Source organism: Sciurus vulgaris (genome assembly GCF_902686455.1).
Source record: "Sciurus vulgaris genome assembly, chromosome: 12".
Classification (NCBI taxonomy): domain Eukaryota; kingdom Metazoa; phylum Chordata; class Mammalia; order Rodentia; family Sciuridae; genus Sciurus; species Sciurus vulgaris.
The window spans coordinates 102,905,920-102,932,005 of NC_136473.1; the positions used below are offsets into that span (position 1 = coordinate 102,905,920).

The 26,086-nt window shown below is 48.1% G+C and overlaps 2 protein-coding genes across 2 annotated transcripts; both read left to right on the plus strand.

The window, feature by feature from the left end:
* Positions 1-538: 538 nt before the first annotated feature.
* Positions 539-26,042, plus strand: CLEC20A (C-type lectin domain containing 20A; the record flags this gene model as incomplete). Its single annotated transcript, XM_079106487.1, is given in 9 exon segments — positions 539-633; positions 1,403-1,503; positions 8,374-8,736; positions 10,122-10,187; positions 11,679-11,719; positions 11,723-12,048; positions 12,434-12,506; positions 18,803-18,931; positions 20,790-26,042. Coding segments are annotated over 9 exon segments (1,293 nt in total). The 3' UTR covers positions 20,889-26,042.
* LOC306641076 (uncharacterized protein) lies at positions 12,692-17,378 on the plus strand. Its single transcript, XM_079105949.1, has 2 exons — positions 12,692-13,212; positions 14,724-17,378. The coding sequence occupies exons 1-2, from the start codon at positions 13,089-13,091 to the stop codon at positions 15,620-15,622; spliced, it is 1,023 nt and encodes a 340-aa protein (XP_078962075.1). The 5' UTR covers positions 12,692-13,088; the 3' UTR covers positions 15,623-17,378.
* Positions 26,043-26,086: the final 44 nt, after the last annotated feature.

Consider the following 26,086-nt stretch of genomic DNA (forward strand, 5'->3'; position numbering starts at 1 on the left):
CAGCAGCCAGAGCAAGCTTGTGGAGGCAGCCCTAAGAAAATCTCCCAGGTGTGTGACCTTGGGAACAGACAGACCAGGCCCCACTCCCAGCTGTCCGCCCTTCTAGCTCCGCCCACTTGGGCGAGTTTTTTAGTCCCTCTGAGCCACCATTTTCTTGTCCGTAAAATGGAAGCAATAATTCTATTTCTCTAATAAGGTCGTTTTAAGCCTTCGTCCTGCCCGTTGGATGTAGGCCTGATGCGGGGACTGGGGTCGGGAGCGGCGAGTGGTCCTGGGGAGCAGGGAGGAGTCACAGAGGCCTCTCTCCTTCCCACCCAAGGCCAAGCACTAAACCCACAGCCATTCCAGCCTGAGAGCCCGCTTTGTGCGGCTGTCAGAAGTCAGGAGAGGGAGAGGAAGGCTGAAGGGTGGTCAGAGCATTCTCGGTATCCGTCCTGCCCTGTCTCCACTCAGCCGAAGCCCAAAGAGGCCCCACAGAGTCCAGTGATGTTCTTCCTTTACCACGCTTGTTTTCTTCAGTTCTGCCCTCTTGGCTGACATGATGGAAGAAGCCAGGGTGTTCTTCAACTTCCCAACCTCCCCACAACAGCCCCCCGGGACCAGGCCACCGTTCTGTGCAACTTACAAGCCAAGGTGAGGGCAGGATGACCACCTCTTTGTGTGCGGAACAGCTGAGGTCACAATGCCTAGTACCCACAGGCTGGCCTGGAGCATCACCGCAGCTTGGGCCCACGGCCTCTATTACCGAGAGGAGGGCTCAGGCTGCTTCCAGAACCAGGAGGTCCCCCTCCGGCTGCTTTCCTGGGGAGTCTCACCCTGCTGAGGACCATGGTGTGCCATGACCAAAGCACTAGGCGCACCTTCAGAGAGTCAGAGTCCTCGGGTGCAGGACTCACGAGTGCCTAGGCAGAGTGGTCTCCTCACAGAGGGCTGGCTTCTCCTCCTGGCCCCTCTCTTCTCTGCTGCGCTCTCCTGATGGGACCCCCACCGCTCCCCGTCTCGTTCCTGGTTCTTCTGTCTTCCGGAAGAGGAATGGGGCAGAAGTAGTACCTGGCTAGGGCTAGAGGCAAGAAGGCTTTGGTGAGGGGCGTGCGATGCTGAAGGAAAGGCCGTGCTGAGGGGTAGCTGGAATCTGTGCTTAAACGGGGAATCAAGGGCACAAGGCATCCTGGTGGGACCTGGAATCATTTGGAGTCCCAGTTGCTGAGTCTGATTCCCCTTTAGTCCTAACTGGGTATTCCACTTCCTTCTTTCCCTTTGTTTCAATGACTACTAGTTGGCTCAGAAAAGGGCAGCTCAGGCACTCAGAGCAGAGGCCGGCAGCGGAGGACCTGATGCCCAATGCCTGTGCCCTCTGTGCCCCTCCCCTTGGTGTTCTCCAGCTCCTTGGCTGTCCTTCCAGAAGCCAGGTGCTGAAACTTCCTCCAGAGCCCCTCACAGTGCTTCTGATGCCTTTCCTAGGTGGTGATTTCCAGGTCCCCAAACTGGTGACAGCCCTGGATGGTACTCATCACAACTGTAGGAGAACTTCTCTGTCACTGTTCAGCTGGGGAGTGGGGAGGGGCGGCCTCCTTCCCAAGCCTGGTTTCCTCATGTGTAAATGAGGTGCCCAACTGTAAGCTTCCTTTGACGTGTGGCTGCTGGTCACAGGGTAGAAGGGCACTTTATCCCCATGGTCCAAAGACCCTTGACAAGGCCGAGCAGGGGACTGTGGGAAAAATGACTGGCTCCATCTGAACGTTCCAGGCCTTGGAAGAAGGTACATCTTTCTTCCTCTTGCTTTTGCTTGCGAGCCTCACGGACCTGTGGCGGAGTTTCTTTGCTTAGCTAAGCAGATGTTGAATGAGCTGCCTTCTGGCCAAGCACAGCATATGATCTCTCTGCCTTCTGCATTAGGAAAGTGGATTGAAAAGAATCAGGTCTCTCTGTGAAGTTGCTTTGTTAAGTAAAATATGTGCCCCCGCCACTTGCGTGTGCATATGACATTATGATCTGGACAGCGATCTAACAACCAGCCCACAGCTCTGGGCCTGCACCTTCTCCCTGTGTTTACTGTACAGCCCTGTTGTCATTGATGTGTCCTGAATGGCTGGGGATATCCATTTGGTGAACCTGAATAAATGAGTCGCATTCTTCCTTAAGAAGATTGAAAAAAGAAGACGATTATTTTGCAGTGGCGTGAGGACTGGGCTGAAGCAGCACTGCCGTGCTGGTGGCTGCTGCGGTCTGACCTCGTGCCCTGAGAGCTCAGGCCAATCTTCCCAGAACTCCAGGTGTGCTCTCCGCCGCCTTTCGAGGCCCTTCGAGGGCAGGCCATTTACTGGAGGGCCTGAGCACCACGCCCGCTGATGAGCCATCGGAATTTGGGGGAAGGGGATTTATAACTTAGAGGAAGAGGCACCACATATCTCCCTTTTCCGGGTTGATACCATTTGGATTTCTTTTCTTTACAAAGATCCTTGTTTTCCTTCCACTTTCATGAAAATAATGTTGAGGGAAGCTGTTTGGGGGGTGGTATTAAAAAATGGCCTTAGGCCTCTGAATTTGGTCTCTTGTGATTTCAGGGGTACGCATTCCAGGGTCTAGTTCACAATGAAGCCCAGGCTCAGTCACTACCTATGTGGAGGCCCAGAGAACAGGAAGAGAGTGCCTTGTGTGCTTAGGGGCCCATTTGACCACTGGGGGCCCAATGTTCTAAAGCCCTTTGGTTAGGATGGAATGTTTCATAAAGGTGCCCAACTAACGTCACTTTGGCGTGGTTCCACATAGGTGAGTTGGCTGATGTGCTCCTCTGGCCCCCAGGCAGTTAATATCCCAACACATGAGTATCTGGTGGCTGTCCTTAGACAGGGAGGCTCCATGCTTCCTAGCCCCAGGGAAGCTCTTACATAAATTTTACAGAGATTTCATATGATTGTGTCATGAACTGTCCTACTTGACTGATTTACAGACACGGGAAGGCTTTATTCAATGCAGCACACAGCTAATGTTACTCATTGACACATTGATCACTATGCAACTTCTCACCAATTCTGTAAATAGTCCCTAAGACTTTGTCTAGAATCTTAATTCTATTAGATTGTTTCAGTGGGCAAACTATATTGTTTATATCATACGAACCTCTGTTTTAAGAACAAAACAACCTGAACAACTCATTGTAAATCTCCAGTTATTTCAATACAGCTGATGGTGATTTCAGTTAATGTGTTGTGTGAGGATTGCTGGCTTCTTCTCCTGTGCATTCCCCATGACACATTTGCTCGTCTCCAGGAGCCCAGAGGAGCCCATTACTAGTCCCACGACCAACTTTACCCAGCAGCCTATGTGAGACCAAGCAAAAGCCATCAGCAAGCAGAGGCTTTCCCTCTGCCACCAGATATGGCTCTTGGGACCTCCTGAGTTAGTTTTCCATCTTTGGATAGGACCCAAATAGAGTAGGGCAGTTACTTCCCCCTGCCTCTTTCAGCTTCCCTGCTGGAAGGCTCTCTGCAGTTGCTATTCCAGTCCTTCACAGCCTCCTCTCCATCTCTGACACCTTCAGATTCCCATTTGTCACTAAAGAAAGCCAAGTGACACCACATACTCTCTGAATTAGCTGTTTTGGGGCCTATGCTTCATGTGGTGTCCTTCCTCACAGATGGGGGTGCTCCATGGGCTCATCCTAGGAGTAGACTTCGCCCATTCCCACTCACATACCTGTGACTGGAACCTAACCCCAAGGCCACACCTGACTGCAAAGGATGCTGGGAAGTTTGGTGAAACTTCTGAAAATAAGAGGAAATAGGCTTAAGGAGCAGGTAACCAATCTCTGTCACATTTTCCTTTTCTTTTTCTTATTTCACCCTAACAAGGATCCTTATAAGTAAACTTGATTTAGAGTTCTTATTTTAGTATACAAGATCCAAGGGCAAATCTACACTGGATATTGAACTGGGATTAAATCTATCGAGTGTGAACTAGAAGGGTTAGGGTTAGGGACCAACTTCTTTGTCACCTGGCTAGCTAATGGGCTGGGACATTGAGGCAGAGGTTATAATTATGGTCTGTTTGTCAGGGTTTTATAGTACAATAGCTCTAGTCTATCCCATGGCTGTGGAAAACCCTGGAAGCCACCCTCCACTGCAGGCTCACTCCCTCCTTCGCCACTAGAATGCGGGGCGTGGTGTGAAGCTTCTCCTAAGTCCTCTGACTAGCACTGGAGCCCAACCCAGTTGTCCAAAACACTGCCAGACCTGCCTGGGGGTTGGGCTCTGCCGTTGTCCTTTTGGATGAGAATCTATATCCTGCTTCCCAGGAACCTTTGTTTCTAGCTCTCTGAAGTTACCTGAACTTGCCTGAAGATGTATACTTTGGACTTCACCCACTAGACCTGGACAAGAATTCAGATTGGCCCAAGCATTTATAAAACCTAGAGATGGTGATCACTTTTTCACATCTGATTTATCCCCTTCTCTTGGACTTTCTGCCCCTGAGGTCATTAGCACCTCAGAGCTGAATTTGTGTGAAAACTGGTCCAGAAGTGTGAGTCTTCCTCCCTTGGTAAAGGTTCTAGGGTCTGAACTGGGGACAGAACATTTCTGTCCTGAAGCTTGGAGAAGGAGGTTAATGCTTGAATGGATCTCCAGACAGATTTTGAGAGCCACTGTGGAGCAAGCCAAGGGAGGAGAAGAAAGTGAGAGATGAAACAGCCCATGCACGGCCAGTCTGGGAGGAGGCTGTCAGGGTGGCCGAGTTGTGAGCAGGAGCTTCTGGGGGCACTAAAGACTAAGAAAGAGTGGCTTTTCCTTCTCAGTTCTGTTTTCATGGTGCTGGGATTGAACCCAGAGCCTCAGGCCTGCCAGGCTGCTCCTCCACCACTAAGCCAAGACCCTAGCCTGGATTTTTTCGTTGTTGGTAGGAGAGCTTTAGTAGGCTACCTGGTTTCCTAGAACTTGAATTCAATGGATTCCACATTCTTTTTGCATTTAATGTCAACATATGTGACTTCTCTGATCCAGTTTAGACCTAACAGCTAAAAAAACCACGCATGGCAGATCCACTTTGGTATGGAGGACATGAACTGGGCTTTCGTTTATCTGCCACTCCTACCATGAGGAGTGAGCAGAACAGGTGCCAGCTTCAGGGGCAGCTAAATCTGAATGCCCAGTTCTTCACCGTGGTTCTGAACATTGTTCCTGGGCCTCCAACCCTCTTTCTCTAACCTCCTAACAATAAAGCAGCTTAACATGGATTCTCTTTGCCACTAAGACCCTGGAAGAGTTGGCCACATGTTCCTGCACATTTTAGATCTCTGGGAAGTCCCACGTGTGCAGCAGAAGCTCGTGACTGGTCGCAGCCCTGTTTAGGAAAGCTCTGAACCACAGAATCCAGGCCCCAAGCCCCTCTCGGGGTAACCCAAAGTTTCTCATCATACACTTGCAAAGAAGCCCAGGTGAATGGCAAAATCAAAAGGTGGCCAGTAGGGGTGGTGTTTTCTGGGCCCGGCTTGTCAGGTTCTTGTCTGTTCCCAGAGAGAGATCCTGGAGGCCCTGCCACCAACGGGTTCAACCAGTGGCAGGAAATTGTCTGAGGCCATCCTTCAAGAGGATATGCTGTGGCAGGGCATTATGGTTGAACCATTGACATTTCTTTTTCTTCTTTCCCTGTTGTTCATTCAGTCAGGCAGGATTGTTTGTACTTCCATCAGGGAGGTTTGGTGTGTAGCCAGTTTTGGCTACTGTGACTAAATGACCCGACCAGCACAACTGTAGAGGAGGAAGAGTTTATTTGAGGGCTCACAGCTTCACAAGCCTGAGTCCATAGAAGGCTTGAGGTGAGGCTGAACATCATGGTGGAGAGGGTGGTGGAGGGAAGCAGCTCACATCATGGTGACCAGGAAGCAGAGAGAGACTCCACTCTCCAGATACAAACTATATGCCCACAGCCAGCCCCAATTCCCACCTCCTCCAGCCACACCTACCACTTCAGTTAATCCCATCTGCAGTTAATTCACTGAGTGGGTTAAGGCTCTCATAACTCAGTCACTTCTCCTCTGAACCTTCCTGCATTGTCTCACATGTGAGCTTTTGGGGGACACCTCACATCCAAACCATAACAATAGGGAAGGGGTAGAGGGTAGAAAAGGTCTTCCAGGCTGTTTCCAAAGTCCTGACCTTTTTGGGAATGGAGAGGGTTCTGGACATAAGTAGGATTTGGGGTGGGAGGACATGAGTGGGCTGTGTTTGGTTCCCTGAGAAAGTTTCTTGGTCTTTAGTCTGTGACTTAACTGGGAGCCAGAGCCTCGACTGGGGGGTCTGGGGAGGGTGCTCATCACCTCCCCACCTCACGCGCTTCAGAGACTTGGCCTTGAATGACGGGCTGCCGTTTCCTACATGTGCTCTTGAGCAAGCTTGTTCATCTCCTGAGTGGCAGCGCCCTCCTCTGTGCTGGGGGATCACGGTGGTCTCCCTGGCGTGGCTGCCATGAGGCTGGCAGGGGATGGTCTGCTACAGCCTGGCCCACACATGCTAGGTCCTCCTCCCTCCCAGTCCCCTCGTCCCTCTCCTCCACTCTGTCCCTAGCTCCTCCTGCCTCCAGAATCCCAGGTGGCTTCTGCCACCCTGCCGCCCCCCTCCGCAGCCAACCCCAAGGACAGGCTCCTCACTACCCGCCCTGCTTATGAATCACCTGATCCGTGCTTCCTCCTAAGTTGTGGGGACAGGGATATCTGTGCTTTTCTCAGGCACACTGTGGCTGGAAGCGGCAGGCATGGAGTAAGTATTTGCTTAGTAAAATTTTTCAGTTTGGATAGCAAAGAATGGAGGGCAGGAAGAAATGACCGGGACCCTGCAGAGCCTCTGCCAGAAGCCAGAAGCTTTTCCGCCTGCGAGCTGCCTCTCTAGGGGTTCATCCTGTCCCACAGCCATGCTGTCACGGGGGCTGCTGCTTTCCCTCTGCACAGTAGGTAAGACCCCCCTGACAGAGTGCCACGGCTGAAGTGAGAGGAGGCAGCAGCGACTCCTGGGTGGGCAAGGGGCACTGGGCTCAAGGCCTGGAGGGTGGTCCATCCCAGGGTCTTGGGGATCCCCAGGTCCCAGACCTTTTTCAACCGTCAGGTGTGACCCATCGGACCCTAAAATCAGCTTAGCGGGCCACCAGTTGAAAACATTAAACAGAATAAAAAATATCAGAACGAGTCACACATCCTATTCTCTTTCTCTGGCACAGGGATCCTCCAGCCCATCTTGTTGAGAGGTGGCATCTTGGACTTGAACTTTGGTGGGTGTGAAGAGCGTCGTTCTTTTTTTTTTTTTTGCAGTGCTGGGGATCGAACCCAGGGCCTTGTGCTCGCAAGGCAGGCACTCTACCAACCGAGCTACCTCCCCAGCCAGAGCTTCATTCTTTTTGACAGATGAAATTATTCCTTTCCCTGTCCTGCCCCATGCCCCATTGGCGTGTCCTTACCCCTCTATGCCCAGGTTCCAGTCTTATTTCCTGTCCTAGGACATCTGGCTTGAGGCCCCCCTGGGGTCCCAGCAGCAAGCCCTCATTCCTGGCTGCCCTCTGCACAGGCAGGACCCAGCCGAGGAGTCCTGGACCAGCTGGCATTTGCGGGGAGTCCCACAAGGGGAGAGTCAAGGCAGGAAGGACATGGACACGGAGATCTCAGGGCTTGGGCCGGGCTCCTGGGAGAAGGTCCCCTCTCTTCCTGCCTGCCTTCCCTTCTGGTCACAGACACTCCCCACGAGCCGGGGGCCCCGGGACTGTGATGGTAACTCCGGCTTGCTCTGTGCAGCCCGCCAGCTCAGACCTGCGGTGGGGCAGGACAGGCAGAAAGGCCCTTTCCCTCGGAGCAGTTTAAAAATGTGGTAACTCAGATCCTAGCTCCAAGTTGGTCCTGGGCATCCGCTTCTTTGAGAGGCACGCTGGATGACTGTGCCACATAGCCAGCTGGGAGTCCTGCTGTCAGGGCGGCACTTGACCCAAGTGCTTGGACCTGGGAGCTCTACCTAGGGTGCTCGAGTCGTCTTTACCCACTTCCCGCGGGTGGCCTTGGCAGGCCATTTGGCTCTGTGACTTGGTTTCCTCATTGCGAAGCAAGCACAGGGTTATTCTTGTTGGAAGAATTCAGTGGGCACCCAGTGCAGGAAGGGTGGAGGAGGAGGGTGGTGACAATGGGAAATTGGGGAACTGAAGAATTGGGTGGGGGTGGCCAGCCCTCCCCAACAAGAGAACAGCTGAGCAGAGGCGGGGAGGCAGGCGAGGTGCGCTGGAGGTCAGAGGTGAAGGAGGACTGGCAGAAAAGAGGCGCAGGGTCCCACTGTGGTGCCAGCTAAAAGCTGGGGACTGGAGCAGAGTTGGGCCTCCAAGCGGTGACAGCCTCTCTCGTTCCAGTCTCCCAGCTGATGAACAATGGCAAGAAGTTTTGCCGGGTGGATAAAAATCTGAGCTGGAGAGATGCCATGAATTACTGCCGGGATCATCACACAGACCTCGCCACCCTGCCGAGCGTGAGCAGCATGGACAGCCTGATGGCCATTAAGTCGCTCCTCACGTCAACCCACGCCTGGATTGGCCTCTTCTTTGACATGAGCATTTCTGGCCCACGCTGGTCCAGTGGCTCCGCCTTCACTGGCCTGGGGTGGCTCAAGCTGCCTACCCTTGGGAACGGCATGTGTGTCACACTCTACTCTACTTATTTACCCTCCCTGGGGGTCGACTCCTGCACAGCCCAGAAGCCCTTCATTTGCTATGAAGGTGTGTTCAGATCCATGTTCGGAGCCTGGTCTCCTTCATCCCAGATGTGGTGGTGGGGGGGACTTTTACTGAGTTACTGCTGTTACCTTTTTTGTCACATGACCTCCTCTCTATGGCTTTAACTGCTCTACCCATCCCACATTCCCAAAACCCCATTAGAGAAATGGGTATAAATCAGGATAGAGAAAAAGATCCGAAATGTTCCACTGTGTCTCTTCCTTATGTTAATAAGGGATGTGGACGTGGAGAATCCATTTGCGCCTGAGCAGAACTGAGAGCAGAATTTAAGGTCTGCCCCTCCCAAGGTTTCTGGTCTGGTTGCCGGTGGAGGTGCAGAATAGCTACCCTCGAGGAGCTGGGTGAGCGGAACCAGCGCCTTTAGACATCTTTTTGGGAAGTCTGCCATCAGTTCACAAGGACATGGTGCTAGCTTTGGGGAGCAGCCCCTCATCCTTGTCCTCCATCTGTCCTGTCTCTGTCCCTGGTAACCCTGTCACTGACCCCTGTGGTCCTAGTGCTGAGATCATGCAGGGAGACGGCTGTAGACCAGTCAGTTCTTTTCTGATCAACAGGGCCAGTTTCTGCTTTTCTTCTCAGTCAGGGCTCAGCCCAACTCTGTGCCATTCTTTCCCTGCAAATAGGGGCATGGAGGTCAGCCTGCTGTAATTTCAAGTCGGGGCCACACCATGCCTGTCATGGGACCTGGAATCATCGCCTGTGGTGGCCTAGGGTTGGACTCTGGCTTCCCGGGAGAACAGATTTCTCGGGGTGATGAGTGGGCCTGCAGTGGAGTCCCCGCAAAGGAAGACTGTATGGGGTCTTCCCTGCTTCCTCCGTTGTCGTAGAACTCTGTCCAGACGTGTCCTGAGCCCACCCTCTTCTTCCTGGTTCTGCAGGTCACTGCCAATACGCGGGCCAATCACCACTCTCTTCTGAGTCAGCCTGTTGTTGCTTCGGTCTGTTCTGCGCACACCGTGAGCTTTAGGTCAGGTCCGCACAGCTCTTAGAAGACACCCTTCCTACAGCCAAGCAGGCCCTGCCTGGCCTCTGCCTTCATCTCCCACCCATCCCGCTCCCCAGACCCATACGGCTCCTTCCCACGCTGGTCCTGTGCCCTCGCTCTGCCCAGGCTAGGCTATTCTCCTGTTCTTTTCAAGAGCAAACACCCTGCTTATTTTATTGCTGCTGTTTTCCAGGGACATAGAGTAGGTGCCACACAATAGGAGCTCAGTATATATTTACTGAGTCAATGCAGGAAGGAAAGAACTGTCGTCCAGCCTTCGGCTAGGCTTCTCTGGGCTCTAACCTGGCAGCAGCTGGTGCCTGCAGACGCCTAGGCAGTCCTCACCCTTGCCCCGTAACTCAAGGTGTGTCTCTGTTTACAGACCCTGATGTAAAGCACCGCATCTCCGTGGAACCCTCTCTCAGCCTGGTCACCCTTCCAGAACAAGGTATACACAGCTGCTCCATTTTCCCTTTTCTGCTCTGGACTCCGCTACCTGGCTGCATTCCCTCTGCTTCAGTACCCTGCCTGGCTGGCCACCGGCTCTGCTGTCCCCAGAGTGAAACCCAGGGAGAAGATTAGTGCCTTTGTTATGCAGATGGGTCCCCAGGGGAAGGTGGCTTGCTTGACTTGGGTGACTTGGGCAGTGCCTCTTTACACCCTGTGCACTGGCCTATCCATCTATGGAGGGTGATTGTCCCCTCTAATTTAAACCCCTTGGGTATTATTACCCTGGTGTTAAAAGTTTCTTTGTATCTGATAAAGAGAAATTCGGTGACAAAGTCACAATACAGCCGATCCATTACTTTAGACAGTTGGTTCTCTGCACGTTGCAGATATGGAGAGGCAGAGGGAAGGGTGCAGGCTTCCAAGGCGCTGGACCTGGGTTCACGTCACATCTTTTGATCCTTAACATGTGTTTGGGCGAGTCATGTCTTCCCTTGGCCTCCTTTCCCTCCTCCCTGAGATGCGATCACTGTCAGGACCATGGTGAGGATGCGAAGGAGGACGCAGGCCATACGCCTGGCTCCAGGTGCTTAGTGGAGGGTGACTTAAACAAATTAATTTAGATATGGAAAGTCTTAGGGAAATAGGCAAACTTGGGGTGAGAGGCCTATGAAGGGGAGGCTGGGAGGCCTTATTTGAATGTTAGGATGTGGCTGCGGCTCCTGCAGACAGTGCTCCTTTGTCCAGGCCTCGGATCAACATCTCAGGTTGAGTTCCACCTCACTCCTCTCCAAACTCGCCCTGGCACAGTTATGGAGGCATGAGAGGAAGGACTGCAGATGAGAAGGGCTGGCTGCGGGTGGCGCCTGGCCAGTCGTCTCGGGAAGGGGCTTCAGGTAGAGGCAGTGGGAGGCTGGTCCCTTACCCGCTCCTGCTCTTCTGGTCTGTTGTGACCAGGCTCACCTCTCCTCCCTGGCTCGCCTGGCCCTGGGAGCCCAGCTCTTCTTACCACCCCTCTGTCCTGCCTCCGTCCTGCCTCCACCCGAGACTCGGAGAGCCCTCGAGGCAGACGCAGGCCTGGAAATCACAAAGGAGGCCACCTCCCAATCAGGACCGTCTTAGCTCCCTCTAACTGTCCCCCAAACTGTAACTGCCGTTTCATTAAGTGCCAGGCCATTTAGATACCTGGTTTCATGTGACCCTGACCTTGTTATCCCCACTGGACAGATGGAGAGCTCAAGACCTAAACCCGACTCACAGGGCCACCTGGTTGTAAGAAGAGCTCCCGTTCCTGCTCTCCTTAATGTCCCCCGGCTCAGCCATGACACCTGTCCCATCCATTCTCCCAATCTGGTATTTAGGCAGTCTGTAAAACTGGTTTCCATCAAAATGAACGCTTGAGGACTGGGACCAGCTCTGTCCCGGGGCAGTGAAGGCTGGGCTTTCAGAGATCCAGGACTTCAGGTCTGTGGTCTCTGTTCTTTGCCCCCAGCTGAGGTCCAGATTGGTGGACAGACCTTCATGAGATTTGAATAAGTAATGACGTGGACCTCGGCTCTGAAGTACTGTCGCAGCCACTACACAGACCTGGCCGACCTGCAGATGGTGACTGATGAGGCAGGCCAGAAGGCCCTGAAGTCCATCGCGGATGAGACTGAGGCCTGGATTGGCCTCTACTTCAATGCCAACACCAGGTCTCTGGACTGGTCCAGTGATCTGGGTGCCAGCGTCCCTAGCTGGCTGCTAGTGCCCAAGTTCGACGGAGGACTGTGTGCAGGACTCCGGGCCTATTCACAATACTGCCCCCAGGTTTATACAGTGGTGTGCTCTTCCCTGCAGCCCTTCATCTGCTTCTACGGTGCGTGAGAGGTCACTCCTGTTGGCCTCAGTGAGCTGAGGCTGAAATGAGATGGGAAATGAGTCTACTTCGCAGCAAGAGACAATGAGGCTAGACCTAAGGGAGCACTTCCAGGCTTCGGGAATAACAATCCCAAAGCAGGCTCCTGAGATCCTTGTACTACAAACGTGTAATGAGGCAGTATTATTTTAATTCTGGGGATGTTTAAGGACTGGAATAGAACCGATTGAGCCTTAGGACATTAGCAATTAGCAACAGCAAAGTCACTAGACAATGAAAAGGGTAAGAGCCTGGGCTTTGGAATCAGGTGGACCTCACCACTGTCTTGAAATAAGGGGGTCGCCTCTCTGAGCCTTTTTCCTCATCTGGGAAATGCACTTAACAAGCAGGATTGTGAGTCCCAGCTCCCACGATGGCCTTGAGGGCCGAGTGAGGGGACTGGACATGAAGGGCCCGGCCAGAGTAAGCACTCGACAGTGACAGCTCAACGGTTGTCACTCTGAAGGGATGCCCGGCCTCTCCTGGTCTGTGACAACACGCCGCCTCACAACAGGCTGCGCCCTCCTCCCCGCCCCCCCTTTCTATGAGTTTTAGAAGATGTAATCCATGCACCTTAAAACTCGCCCTTTCAAAACACACACCTCAGTGTTTTTCGTGGGCTCACGTGGCTGCTCAGCCACACCGCTGCCCAACTTCAGGGCACTTTATTACCCTCCCCACCCCCCCAAGAACGCCTTACCTGTTGGCAGTCACTCCCTGCGTCCCCCTAGCAAGCCCTCGTCTACCTTCTCCTGGGGGACTGACCTATTCCTGGCTGTTCCTTTGTGTGTTCTGGAAATGATGAAGACCTTGATCCTTACCTGTAAAATATGTAAGGACCTCTTGACTGTTATGAGGACAGGAGATAGAGTGGGGACCCCTCCCAGTGACAAACACACAGTATGCAATAACTGTGCCCTCTTAGGTCTGGCTTCTGTGACAGAAGGACACCCCATGAGTTCCCCAGTGTGACTTCTCACGGGCTGACAGAGAGACCCTGTCCTCATGCTCATGCTCTGTTTTCCTGCAGACCCTTCCATTGGACAGCGGGAGTCGGCAGAAATGCCTCAGCTCCTTCCTGCTTCCTCCTTCCATGTTTCTGAGGGGACCACTCCCAGGCCAAGCCCAGGTGCTTTGAACCTGTTCTTGACTGGATCTGGAGGCTTCCAGGCCTAGGGAAGTAGGGAAAATGACCTGCATGCAGTAGCCCAGGGTGGGGCTGAGGGGACTCACCAAGAAGGGCCAGTGAGGGACCAGAAATGAGATGAGCCAAATGGGTGGCAACCCAGGGCCACTTATGCAACACTGCTGGGTCATCCAAGGATAGGGGAAGGAGAACTTGGTCAAAATCAACCCCCCTTCTCCTTGAACTGGACATCTGGGCTTGTAGCTCCAGGGCCAGGGGACCCACAAGAGGCTGTGCAGGTGAGGTGATGTGGACCTGGCCCAGGAGGGAGGCTGAGCAGTGACCCGGAGAAAAGTCATCACAGAGACTTTGAGATGCAGCCCCAGAGCGGGAAGCAGGATAGAGGTGCCTATCGAACTGCCTTCAGATCCTCTGTGGGGAGAGCAGATGAGAGACGGGGACATGCGGGGACAGCTGTGAACGGCAGTGGCAGTGATGCCTACAGCTTTCTTAAATTCCTGAAACACCATAGCTATTACCCCACCTGGTTTCCCCAGGGTTCTGAAGTGGACGAGGATAACTGAGGGCAAAGTTACAGTTCTCCAGTCTCCTTACAGACCCCACATCACAGAGAAATCAGGGGACTTGGTCAAAGTCAGAGTCTTCATTAATTCACTCCTTAAAACATTAAAAAATGGTGATGGAGCCAGCCTGAGCCCAGCAACCTGGGAGGCTGAGGGTGGCAAATTCAAGGTCATCCTTAGTGACTTAGCAAGGTGCTAAACATATTAGAGAGACCCTGTCTCAAACAAAACAAAACAAAGCAAAAAACAAACAAATAAAAAACAAACAACAACAACAAAAAAAAAAACCAGAAGGCCTGGGGACGTGGCTCAGTGGTAAAGCAACCCTGGTCCAATCACCAGTACCAAAACCAAAAGCAAAAACCAAACCACCACCACCACCAACCAAACTCACAGCCAGTTGGGAAGAGGTGGCACTTAGTGTAGTCACAGGTGTGGTGGGACATGGGGAGAGCCTCCCAGCTCCGGTGGGCTACCCAATCTTCTGGAGGGGTGATCCGACCACTGGGTGAGGAGGCACCGGCTTGCAAGGCCCAGGGGAATCGGGTGGCGACTGCAGCCAGGGGCTGCTGCTCGTGTGCTCGCGCGTCGGGGGGTCATGGTACAGGGGGGTTCTTTCCCTGCAGAAGCTGCCCGAGAGCCCGTCTTCCTCTCATCCACCGTCCAGCCTGGCACCCACCTGGTTGTCCCAGGCCCTGTCTGCCTGCTTGGCTGGCCCTGGGTGGGGTCGGGAGGCACTGCTGCTCACACCTGCCTTTGAAGGGTGGGCACCTCCAGGCATGGAAGCAGCACAGGCCTGACATGGGCTTCTTCCCTCCACTCTGTGCTGGGCCTGCTGTGCCAGGAGCAGCCCCGGCCTGTGTCTGGGTCCTTGAGAGGGGTCCTGGGCTCAGTTGATTCCATAGAAGTCTTCTTTCTCTCTTGCCCTAGGGATCAGCTTCGACCATATGGGTGCCTTGCAGGGCCTGGTTACAACGGAGTGGCCACAGCAGCCAGGGAGCCTGCAGCCCACCACGAATGGTCCCGGCACCAGAGACCCTTATGCTCTCACCTCAGCCAGCCCCACGATGCCCCAAGGGACAGCTGCACCAAGCCCTCTGGCAAACCCAACGCCACCAGGGGTTACCTCAGTTCCCCAGGAGGGGGTCGGGATTCCATTGGTCACTGCCCAGAGTATGTCCTCCAACTTTGTGCCTCTGTCACTGACCCTCACTGGTCCTGGGTCTCCGGGAAGGCCCTCTGTCCCACAGGAAGTGGCCAGGACGCCCCTTGTCACCACTGCAAACACTCCTGCAGACCCCATGCCCTCAGGGGACTCTGCTACCTACGGTAGGCTTGCAACTCCACGGGAGGTGACTGAGGGCCCCTCACTAGCCTCCACCCGTGATGCTCCCTCTGCTTCTACATTAGCAGGTCCTCCAGGGCCCTCCACGTCTACCTGGTCGCCTGGCTCCAAGCCTCTGGGGAGCTCTCCAGGGGCTGAAAAAAGAACTTCGGCGGCCCCAGCCTCAGGGAACCCAGCAGAGTCCCAGAGAACAACTGTGCACCCTGTGTCAGCAGCCCCGAGTCAGGCTGCCCTCGTGGAGACAGGTGGGAGCCTGCTAGGAACCCAGACAGGTGCCCGCCAGCCTCTCAGGGGCGTGAGTACTCTGGCCCGGGTTGGAGGTCCTTTCTTGGGCTTCAGCAGCCAGACTTCAGGCTGGGGAGCTGAGGGCGGGAGTTGCATGCTAGGGCATGGTGAGCTGGGCTGCATTTCGGGTCTCTCTACGGGAGATCCAGTTTGGCCAGAGTCAGTTCGCCAGCCTATTTTTCCCCCAGTAATAATTTAGGATGGATATGCGGGTGGGGCAGGGAGATCTGGGAGAGAAACAATCTATTTCACCTGGAAGAGCAGGAGTCTGACAGCCAAGGGTTGGAACATTGGCAGTACTACTTACTGTGTGGCCTTAGGCAAGTTTTATAACCTCTCTGAACATTATTACTTCTCTCATCTTTAAAATAAGAAAAATGCCAACGTTATAAAGGACCTCTAAGTTCCTGAATCTGGCAGACAATAAAAGGTAGTTATTACCATTTTAATCTCAGTTCACTAGTAACAGGTTTAATATTCTACCTTCTCCAACCCCTATCCTTACCTTACTCAATAGATGGGGCTAGCCTCGTTCTCATTTTCTTACTTACACATGATCAGGAATAATCACAACCGTGAAATGTCAGTACTACAGAATGCCACAGGGCAGGGGCTGTTTCCTACTTCTTTTTATCTCTCCCTGCCTAGTCTGGTGTTTTGCACATGGATGACCTAATTCAAGAACCATTTCTTCAGTACCTGTTTTGAACAAGGCATTGAACTGTGGATACCAAACTGAGGAGGACTTGTTTCCTGTTTTAATATAAAGTAGTAACTGGACAAAAGGTGCAATGAAGGATTTCACTGGCAGGAGTACCAGAAAGTTCTTTCTGGCATGGGCTAAGGCAGAAAGCAAAGTGTGGTTTGGGGTTGTCAAGCAGTCTAGTTTGACTGGGGAAAGGAGTGGTAGGCGACGAAGGAAAAGAGGTGGACTAGGGTCTAATTCTGCAGCTAACTAAGCCACCAGAGGGTTTTACCAAGTGAGCAAAATGCTCGAATCTGTGGCTTCCAGAAGCAACGTGGTCATAATGACATGGGATGATGCTAGTGTTAGGATGCTAAGTGAAAAAAGCAGGATTCAAATTATACACACACTAGCGACAACAGTGCGGGAAACATCAACCAATGGTTAGAAAAAGTTTGGGAGCAAATGTGTGAAATGTCAACAGTGGTTATAGGCAGGGGATGAGGTGTCCCCTACTTCCATGTTTCTGAATTTTACAAAATTTGTTCCTTTATTGAAGAAAAGTACAATGCTTTGGCTGGGGAAGGACGGCCTGCAGAGAGGAGGCCATCAGAAGGGGAGAGACAGGAGGTGGGGGGAAGACTGGGGCTCCGTGTGGGTGAGTGGAACCTGGGCCCGATCTGGGGCTACCGCCAGGGAATCGCTTTTACACTGTTCAAAAGTGACACTAATCAAAGAAATACCAACACAGACACCTTTAAAAAAAAAAAAAAAAAAAAGCACCGGTCACTAAATCATAAAAATGCAGATTTTAAAAAAGATACATTTAAAAAATTCTTTAAAAATTCTTGTTTTTACCTCCCAACGTGGTAAAGATTTGAAAGTGTGGTGATGCTGGTGAGAGCGTAGGAGAAACAGAGCCTGTCAGCCCCGTAGGCTTGGTGTAAGCCAGGGCGGCCCTTCGGCCAGAGGGTGCCAGTTTTGAAATGTGCATGACTTTTCCTACTGAAATTCTGCCCTTGGAAATAAGAACTGAAGGCACAGCCATGCACGCACACCCTCCACATGGGACTGTTTGTCATGGCATTGTTCATTACAGAGAAAAATCAGAAACCACCTAATGTCCACTGAAAGCAGACTGGTTAGGTAAGTTATATTTGATAAAAAAAAAAAAAAAACTGCAGCCTTCAAAAGAAATAAGGAAGGTCTATATGCATTCAAATGTTAAAATTCAATGTGTGAAAGATAGTTTATAGCAAACCGTATTGGTTGTTCCTAGGTTGGGTAAGGGGATAATTTGTAATAATGTACCATAAAACATTGGTATGTCCATATTTGAAATGGAAAAAAAAAAAAAAAAAAGAAAAGTCACCTACAAGGCAGCAACAGGTCTTTGGTGACTGACCATGGGAACAGCTTGCGGGGGCGGTGGGTTAGGGTACCTCAGCGTGTGGCTAGCTACACAGGAAGAGGGGAGGATGCTGGGGAAGAGGCTGCGCCTGCTTTAGGGTGCTACCCCAATGAGGTATCAGGTGTCCCTGGCTGCCATGATGAGGCTGTGTGTGACTGGCAGGTAACATAAGGGCACTGGGTCCCTTGGGCTGTGAACTACTGAAAGTGGTACTGAGGACAAAACTCATAATCTTGCTCAAGCCCTCCAGATCCTGACACTGGGGTGCTTTCTGAAAGACAATGGTCCAGTGGCTCAAGGGCTGTTATGGGAGCTTGCAGGGTGACCTGAGGGGTGCTGGAGCTTGGCTTCCCACACAGGCTGGCTTGCACGGCTGCCCTGGTTTCCTGAGTCAGTGTCAAACGCCTTACTCCTCGCTGAAGTTGCAATAGGCCCTTATTTTCCCCTCGTCTAGCTGTGCCCAGTGTAGAGGGTGGCACTGATAGAAGAGACACAGTTACTGCCAGTCAGGTCCAACATTTAAGCTCACTAACAACTCAGAAGCTAAAGAAAAAACATCAGCACCAGCATCAGGTAACCGCCATGGTAACCAAGTTCCCACCCGAATAACTGAGCAGGTAATTCAGGCAGTAGCCCCTTCGCCCAGGCTGTCAGGCCTTTTTGTGAAAGACAGCATGAAATGCTGGCAACAGGGACAGGAATAAAGATGGGGGTCTAGTGTCATCTCTAGTGACTACATGAACACTTGAGGGTAGTCTTCCTCACTTCCTGGTCTCTATTTCTATCTTCAACAGGGCACAGAAAAAAATTAACCTGCCTATATCACAGGTTTGTTGTGAACACTCCATGAGATACTTATGCAGAGGGACATTGTAAACTACAAAATGCCATTCATTACAGCACCGTCCTTCTATGAGGGTGGAGTTCCTCTGATGATTATGTTTGGCTCATGGCTGAAGGCTCAGCTTATTTAAAGGCTCAGAGAACTTCTCTGGAGTTTTCTGGGGTAAAGAGCCCCCAGGAAGTATTTCCAGCACGGGGTGGAGCATCTCCTTAACAGATTAAAAGGAAGGTGAAAAATACAGAAGAGATGGAAACAAATCCAAATGGGAGGCCAGGTTACCCCCGGGGGTGGGACTCTCCAGACACTCGTCAGATGGTCCTAATTGTGGCTGAGCCCTCTCCTGGTCTGCAGCTTCCCTCTTTTTCTTTCTGAACGCCTCAGTCACCATATATTCAAGGGCATTACTGATTGCTGTGAACTTGAAGTTTCAAATGGTTAGGAAATCTCCCCCCGAACCAGGCAGCACTTTCTGTTTTCAGGCGCTTACTCTTTTGGGATCCTGAAAGCAGACTTCGCCATCTCAACTCTGACAGACCCAGAAGAGATGAAAGACCAATTTTTGGGAGAGGTGAGACTTCTGCCCTTTTCTAATTTTCATCAGTCAGATGACTTGACAGTGCAAGTTAATATTATCAAAACCAATGTATTTAGGGAAAAAAACGATGGAAAAACAGCTCATTTTGTTCTGCCATCACTGATGTTCACGGTGACAGGTTGGTTATGTGCTAGGATGTTTCCAGATCTTTTCCTTAGCCTCTCCAACATATTTCCTGAGCTCTTTTTTTTCTCTCCTTTTTTTGGTCAAGACAGCCAGAAGGACCTGAATTCAAGTCTTGGCTTTGCACTTATTTGTGTCACCTGAACAAGTAACTCAGTCTAAGAGTTAGTTTCCTCATAAAATAGGAACCTAACTCATATGGTTGATGTTATGATTGAATGATATATTCCATACAGAGTGCTCAGCAAATTGTCTGGCACACTTTGGTACTCAAAAAATATTCTATATTAATTATCAATATTACCATTATAGTGTCTGAATTTACTTTTGTTCTAGACCTTTTTCTTCCTGTTCTTTCAATATATTGTAGGATAGGAGATTGTGAAGAGGAATAATTGATCCTAAAATATTGAGAGAAAAGTCTCAAACTGATTACTGAGCATGGCCTAAGGGTGCATTTTCAACTGTATCAGGTAATAATCATAGAACACCCAGCTGGAGAGCACCCTATAGATCACCCAGTCACTGGATATCATAAGCAAGGAAATGGACTGGCATTTACCTAGTAGCTTGTTGCAATGTATTCAAAGAAACAGCACCTATACAATTCACTCTAGAATTTCACAAAATTCTAGAATTTCCAGAAAGACCAGTAGTGTGTTTGCCTGTGCATGTGTGTGTACAGGCCAAGAGCAGAGATGGGGTCGGAGGGCTTATGGTGTGATCTGCTATGGAAAGAACAAGTGCAAATCTGCATCTGATGAATTTCTTAGCAAAACTTCAAGTAATAAAACTACATGGCTCAGTATCGGAGCTATAAATTTAAGAAATTTTTTGGGGGGAATGGGATAGACAGTATTTTCATCCTTCAAGGTTGAATGTTCCTTATTGAGTCTTGGCCTGGGCCCTTAAGCCCTCTTTGGGAGGGTGTATTCACTGAAGCTTTGGCGACAAACCAGAAGTCATCTACTTTCTGGTTTAAACTGGGGCCAAGGGGACAATTCCATTTTCTGGTCAGCTTTGTTGGAATGTATATATTCCATTAATGGGATGACCATGTTTCAAGAGAGACTTTCTACCTCACAGATTTAAAGGATGGAATTGGCAGGGTCACACTGTGTATATGTGGGGGAAGGTTAGATGTACATTATCAGTTTTTGCAACATTTAAAATTCCAAGCAGAAGTCATGGAAATACCTGTAACTGTCTTTTCCCTATTTCAGGAATAGAAAAAACAAAACAAAACATTCTAATAGATATCTCCATACATTGCTTAGAGTTTGATTTGGATTAGTGGTCCCCAACTCTGGCCTAAGTTAGAATCCTGGAGAAGTTAAAAAAACAAAACAAAAAAATGCAAAAAATCTCAAAAAACTTCCTGATGATTTTGATGATCAGTCAGGATTGAGAACCATTAGTTTAATTATTTGTTTTATTCTTTGTCATCATCATTATTTTTTGCTAACAAAACTGATTTATATACTTTTCCACTGGTGTTAAGTCCTAATGGCAAAAGGCAGGCAGCTGGAGGGAGGCTAAGAAAAAGAAGAGAAAAAGTTATGACAGGACGCAGAGAGTCTACCTGTGGGTGACGAGCACCAGGAGCACTGCACGAAGGCGTCAGGAAGATTCTGGGGTGCAATGTCAGGACCTTGTACTTTACCACTGAGCTCCACCCAGGCCTGTTTCTTTCTTTTTGATGTTTCAGATCCAAGAAGTCTTAGAGCTTATGTTAGGTCACGAGCAATTGAGACTGAAATGGGTCGCCTTAGAAGTGAACAAAGAGCAGCACAAGCCTACTGATTAGCAGTTCCTTTTAATGCGGTTTTCTCTGGATTTCCAGTGAATTTGAGTTTTTTAATTTCCAGAAGAACAGGGTTAGAAATAACTCAGGATATGTGAAGAGGCACAGACCTAAAACTTACACAAAAGAAAACTACACATGAAACCCACATCCTTGGATTTTATAGAATTAAATAGGTAAGCAGGAGAAGATGGAAGTATTTGTGAACAATGACCCTGAGAGTGACAGAAACGAGGACGAAAAGCCTGAACCAAACGACACAAATCCTGAAAACTAACTCCATTCATCTGAGGAATCTAAGAGAAGACAGGAGTGATTTAAGCAGGAACTGGAGGAAATTAATAGCCATAAATTATCAAAGAAATTAAAAATGTTTCAGAATGAAGAGCCCTCTAAGGGTGTTAACATATACAATGTATGTTAATGCTAGTTATTTGTCCATTATCTAAGAAGTAGTTTCTTTTTTTAACCTGTAGGCTGGGAAATTCTAAGGCACGTTATTCCTAACATTAAAATATTTCTTCAGAATAATGTTCCTGCACACATTTTCATTCTTGTTTTGTTCATGTGTCCTAAGAACCCAGATGCCTGTTAGAAGTAAGATAGTAATATGTCAAATACAGTAGCAACTTTAGTCTGAAATGTTTAAAGTTAAAGTTTATTTGTATTCTTTGTAGGAATATCAATAAAAGACCTCAAACGTATCTATATCTGTACATGTACAAGAACCATCAAAAATTATTCACAGAACAAAAATAAATTTTCTTTAGAACAAACCCAGGTAATGAAATGCAGATATGGATCTCACATATGGAACAATCTAAGTGCTACTTAGCACAAAAATATGGCTTTAAAAATAAAATAAAATCTTGGGTTTTGTTTTTCTAAGGTGTAGTTTTCTTTCTTGAAATAAAAAATAAATTATTTAGAGCTATCATTGTAAAATATTCATGTGTATTAACACATTCTTATTAAGGCCCTGGAGATGAAAAATAAAATCAAATTTAGAAGGTAAATTAATCACAGGTGTGATCTAGGTAAATGTGCTGCTGTCTGTTTGAGTTGATTTCACTATAACTAAGAAATATCTAAGCACCAGTCAAAATTTAACCTTCACTATTTACTTTAGTTTTGCTGCCGGATAGTGGTAATTGAGTCGATTAGTATTTGACCTTTTGGTGAATTGGGAATTGGAATTTTCCCTTGGGTGCTTGGAGATGACATAAATATGGTATTTATACATAAATATTTGTATCCCTACACAGACGATGGAGGCCCCTAAAACAGCTTCTGTGGAAATTGCCACTGCACCAATAGATAGATCTGGTTTTAAGTCCCAAACTATAAAAACTTCCTAGGGAAACAATAAAGGACATTTGAATGAAAAATATCAACTGAGTAGGAAATTAAAATGCATGCTGAAATGTGGGCCAAAACTGTCACTTTTTTCCCTTGGGTGGCTCAGTGCATTTGCCAAGCCCAGTTGGGCTGGATACAAACATACTAGATTTTAAATGACCCAGGAACCAAAGCTACTTCTTTCTGTGTCCTACTCTCAGATCAGTGATATTCAAATATCTTTCCTTAACTCCCTGTGGTATCAATAATGATATCTGGGGTTCTTGAGACAATGTCAAACCAAATCAAGTTCAAGTCACTTTAACTTATATATACATAAGTTTAACACATCTAGTACATTTCTAAGAGAACTGAGTGACTGTCATAAAATCTAATAAATGAGAACATAAAATCTAAAAACTCAAGAAAGTTTGGGAATCACTGGTCTATAAAATACATTAACATTCATAAAAAGGAAGCCCTAGGAATTTTGTTTTCTGTAGGTGTGCACATGATCTATGAAACTGCCTTTCTATAACTGATGTGTTTTAGGAATGGGCGGGGCTACAGATCCTCCTGTGTCCTGGACTTCTGGCTACTGAGCAGACTGCTATGCATTACTCCTACTCTGGATCAGGTGTCTTCCTTGGGTTCTTTCTCATGAGATATTTATTTTATTTCATGCAAATTTCATCACTTTTGTCCTTTCAAAACTCAAGAGCATTCATAACTGGGTCATGACAAGAACAGAGCGCTTCTTGAACTAATAACAATCATTCAAAGATGAAAAGAGACTATTTAAAAATTCAACACCTGAACATGTCTTGCTTTTAAGAAACTAGCATAAGTCCTTTCAACTGACATATTGATAAGAAAAAACGAAATATTTCAGGTAAAGGGTGGGAAGGCAACTATTGCTGGGGCCGGCAAGGGAATTCACTACTGGACTTGAGAAAGGGAAGGGGAATGAAGAAGAAAGCCCCTTTTGGCTTTCTACAATCTGTAGAAGGCAGACTCCAAAAGTGCAGCTGAAAAAGCATGAGGCCGAAAATGTATGAACCACCAATCCACAATCTGGAGCCACTGGGTCTGATGTGGTGTCAAGTCTGGTCTGGTGTCAAGCTTGGGGTTCAGTCATAAGAACTAGACTGACAGGACCAAGGTAACCTTGAAGAGATTTGCATCCTCCAGCTCAGCCCCGTACAGTCTTTGGGAACTCCAAAGTGGAGATGACAACTACTAAATCTGGATGCAAACCTAACAAATACTGATGTAAACTCACTTGATACCAGTTGTTTTTCTCGGGGACTTCCAAACGAGAACTCTACTACTCCCTGTTTGGTGTACTCCTGAGGATACAATGAAAGCCAGGGGTCTATGGAACCACCAATCCACAAAAAAGGCTGTGGACAGTAAGATCTGAGAAGTTTTCTTTGTAAGTCAAGTGCAGGCTCAAGGGCACAGAGTTAACACCTAGAACAGTCTTAGACAGAAAAATCTTACCTTTTCTTTACTGGCCAACCCCATCACAGATAATGGTGGAAGCAGACCAGTCAGAAAGCTAATTCTGGCGAACTTGATATCAAGAGAAAAGCAAAAAGCTATAGCAGCTTCATGACCTCATTTTGTAGACAGCCCTAGACCCAAACAGTACTTTGATGATAGCGCCTAGAACACAGTAAGTACTTGAGTGCTTGTTATAGTTATGTAGTTATAATCTCCTTCCTGCCATGGCTTTTATTGCAGAGGCTCAGAGAAGAACAATGGCCCTATGGAAATGTAACTCTTTTTGCTGCTCTGGCCTGGAAAACTTATTGCTCCAGTGATAGGAAAAGGAAACATGAAGCTCTTTGCCTGAGTCCTATTAACATTTTCCTTGCTACTGGCCAAGTGGGGTCATTACCTAGATAAGCACTTTACAAGCACTTCACCTGGATTCCAAATTCCATTCAACCCTGGTACATCCTTACCCTCCCATGTGACGAGACACTGAAGGAAACGGAGTGCTAAACAGTCATCTTAATCCATCAGCTTCTCTTCAACGACACACCTCCTTCCAGCAAAACAAAGATCTATGTCGATAAGGGCTGAAGAAAAGTCAATTAACAATACCCCAATAAAGATTATGGTCTGTTATTGCCTTTTTCCATACCTAAAAAACAATCTTTAAGAATAAATTCTGGATTGCAGCTTTTCTAAAGAAGTATTCATAAAAATATTTGGATAGGAGTAGGCTCAAAGGATAATCTAAAATTTAACATCTAATAACAACTTATTACTATCATTATTATTTTTAAAGTTTCTTCTCTTCATTTATGATAACCTGACAGTAGAGGGCTGCATAATCTGTCCAAATGTTTTGGGCACTGAGTTGACCAATGCACACTGCCCTCTAAGGAGGTCCCAGAATGCTAACAAGATATGTTGCATTTATTGAAAACATTTGTGTCTCCTTCCAACCCTCAATGTAATTTTATCAGCCTATTGTAATCTGTAACCAACCCTTGAAGAGCTTCCAAATCTTAGTACAAGACATCACCCTTGTTACATACTTAATGTATGTAACAAATGACAACCTATATTACCAATTTTTCTGCAGCACAATTGAAGACTTTTTACAAAGAATGGATTAAACATTGCTAGAGCTGAGAAAAAGCCAAAATCAAGAACAGATCTGCATTTACATCCTCCCTCTTCCAACAAAGGGCACTACTTCAGAACTGGCAATCTTTTTTCCTATTGAGTGATTTTGAACACAGTGCACCCCCAGATTGGAGGAAAGAATTAATTTATAAAAATTAATAAAGATCAATAAAATACCCAAGTGCCAAACAGTTGGGCATGAAGTCTGCAGTTCTCCTAAGCACGGTGAAAAGCTCCTGGTAAGATCTCTGCCTGGAAGAAACAGGGGTTGTTATGAAGAAAACTATTTTAAAAGGTATGAGTTGGGGGGCAGGGAGGTTCTGGTGAGGTTGCTGAATTACAAAATCCAATACAAAGATCCACCTGAGAGAGAGTAGAGTTCAGGAGTTGGAAGGCAAGCCCGGGACCCAGGGAAAAGGAAGGTTGGTGTAAGCCTGGGCTTCAGTCAAGAGGCACTACATCTGTTCTCTCGTTCCCTTATAAGCATTCTATTATATAACAACACTCACTCCATGCATGTCTCCCTTGGTCTTTTTCTCTCTCCTCCCTTTTTTCTTTAAAAATTCTTCTTTTCTTAAAGTTTGCAATTTTAAATAACATTAACTTATTTGAAAAACTCTGTTGCTTTCTCAATATAAAACAACAGTTTAGATCTTGCTTAAAGAGATTCAAGACTCTTTTAACATTATATCTGTACATCTGACAGTGTAGAAGGTATGAACGTTTCCTATTTGTGCAATTATATGTACATGTGTGTGTATATATATGTATATATAATGTCTGCTTAACATGTAACATTCCATATTTCTGGCAATCTAAGTTGCATTCCAGATGAAATTTTGCACCTCTGGAAAAAACGAAATCCTTTTCTATGACTTTTAATCTGTCATATAATAAAGCCAAGGAGGACAAATGTTGAAACTGGGTCATTACTGCCAAATTTACAAGAACACAGGAATAACTAGTGGAATATGCCATTCGAACACTTCTGATTTTCTTTCCTCTCCCTCCCTCCCTTCCTTCTTCTTCTTCTTTTTTTAAACACGACTAATCACTATTAGGAGAGATTCTTCATATTCGGATTTCCCTTCCAAATTTTACTGAGGAAGAAGAAGCAATTTAAAAGTTAAAGATTAAATTACCTTGCCCATAGATTTGCTAGTATAATGGATAAAATCTTTATCCTAAACAAATTACAAAAAGAAAAAAAAACATTTTAA

What these genes read in the sequence shown, in the direction of transcription:
- LOC306641076 (XM_079105949.1), top strand. Translation starts at nt 13,089, where the DNA reads ATGCTCATGCTCTGTTTTCCTGCAGACCCTTCCATTGGACAGCGGGAG. An exon ending in CACTCCCAGGCCAAGCCCAG is followed by an intron (nt 13,213 to 14,723) that starts GTGCTTTGAACC and finishes CTCTTGCCCTAG; the next exon opens with GGATCAGCTTCGACCATATG.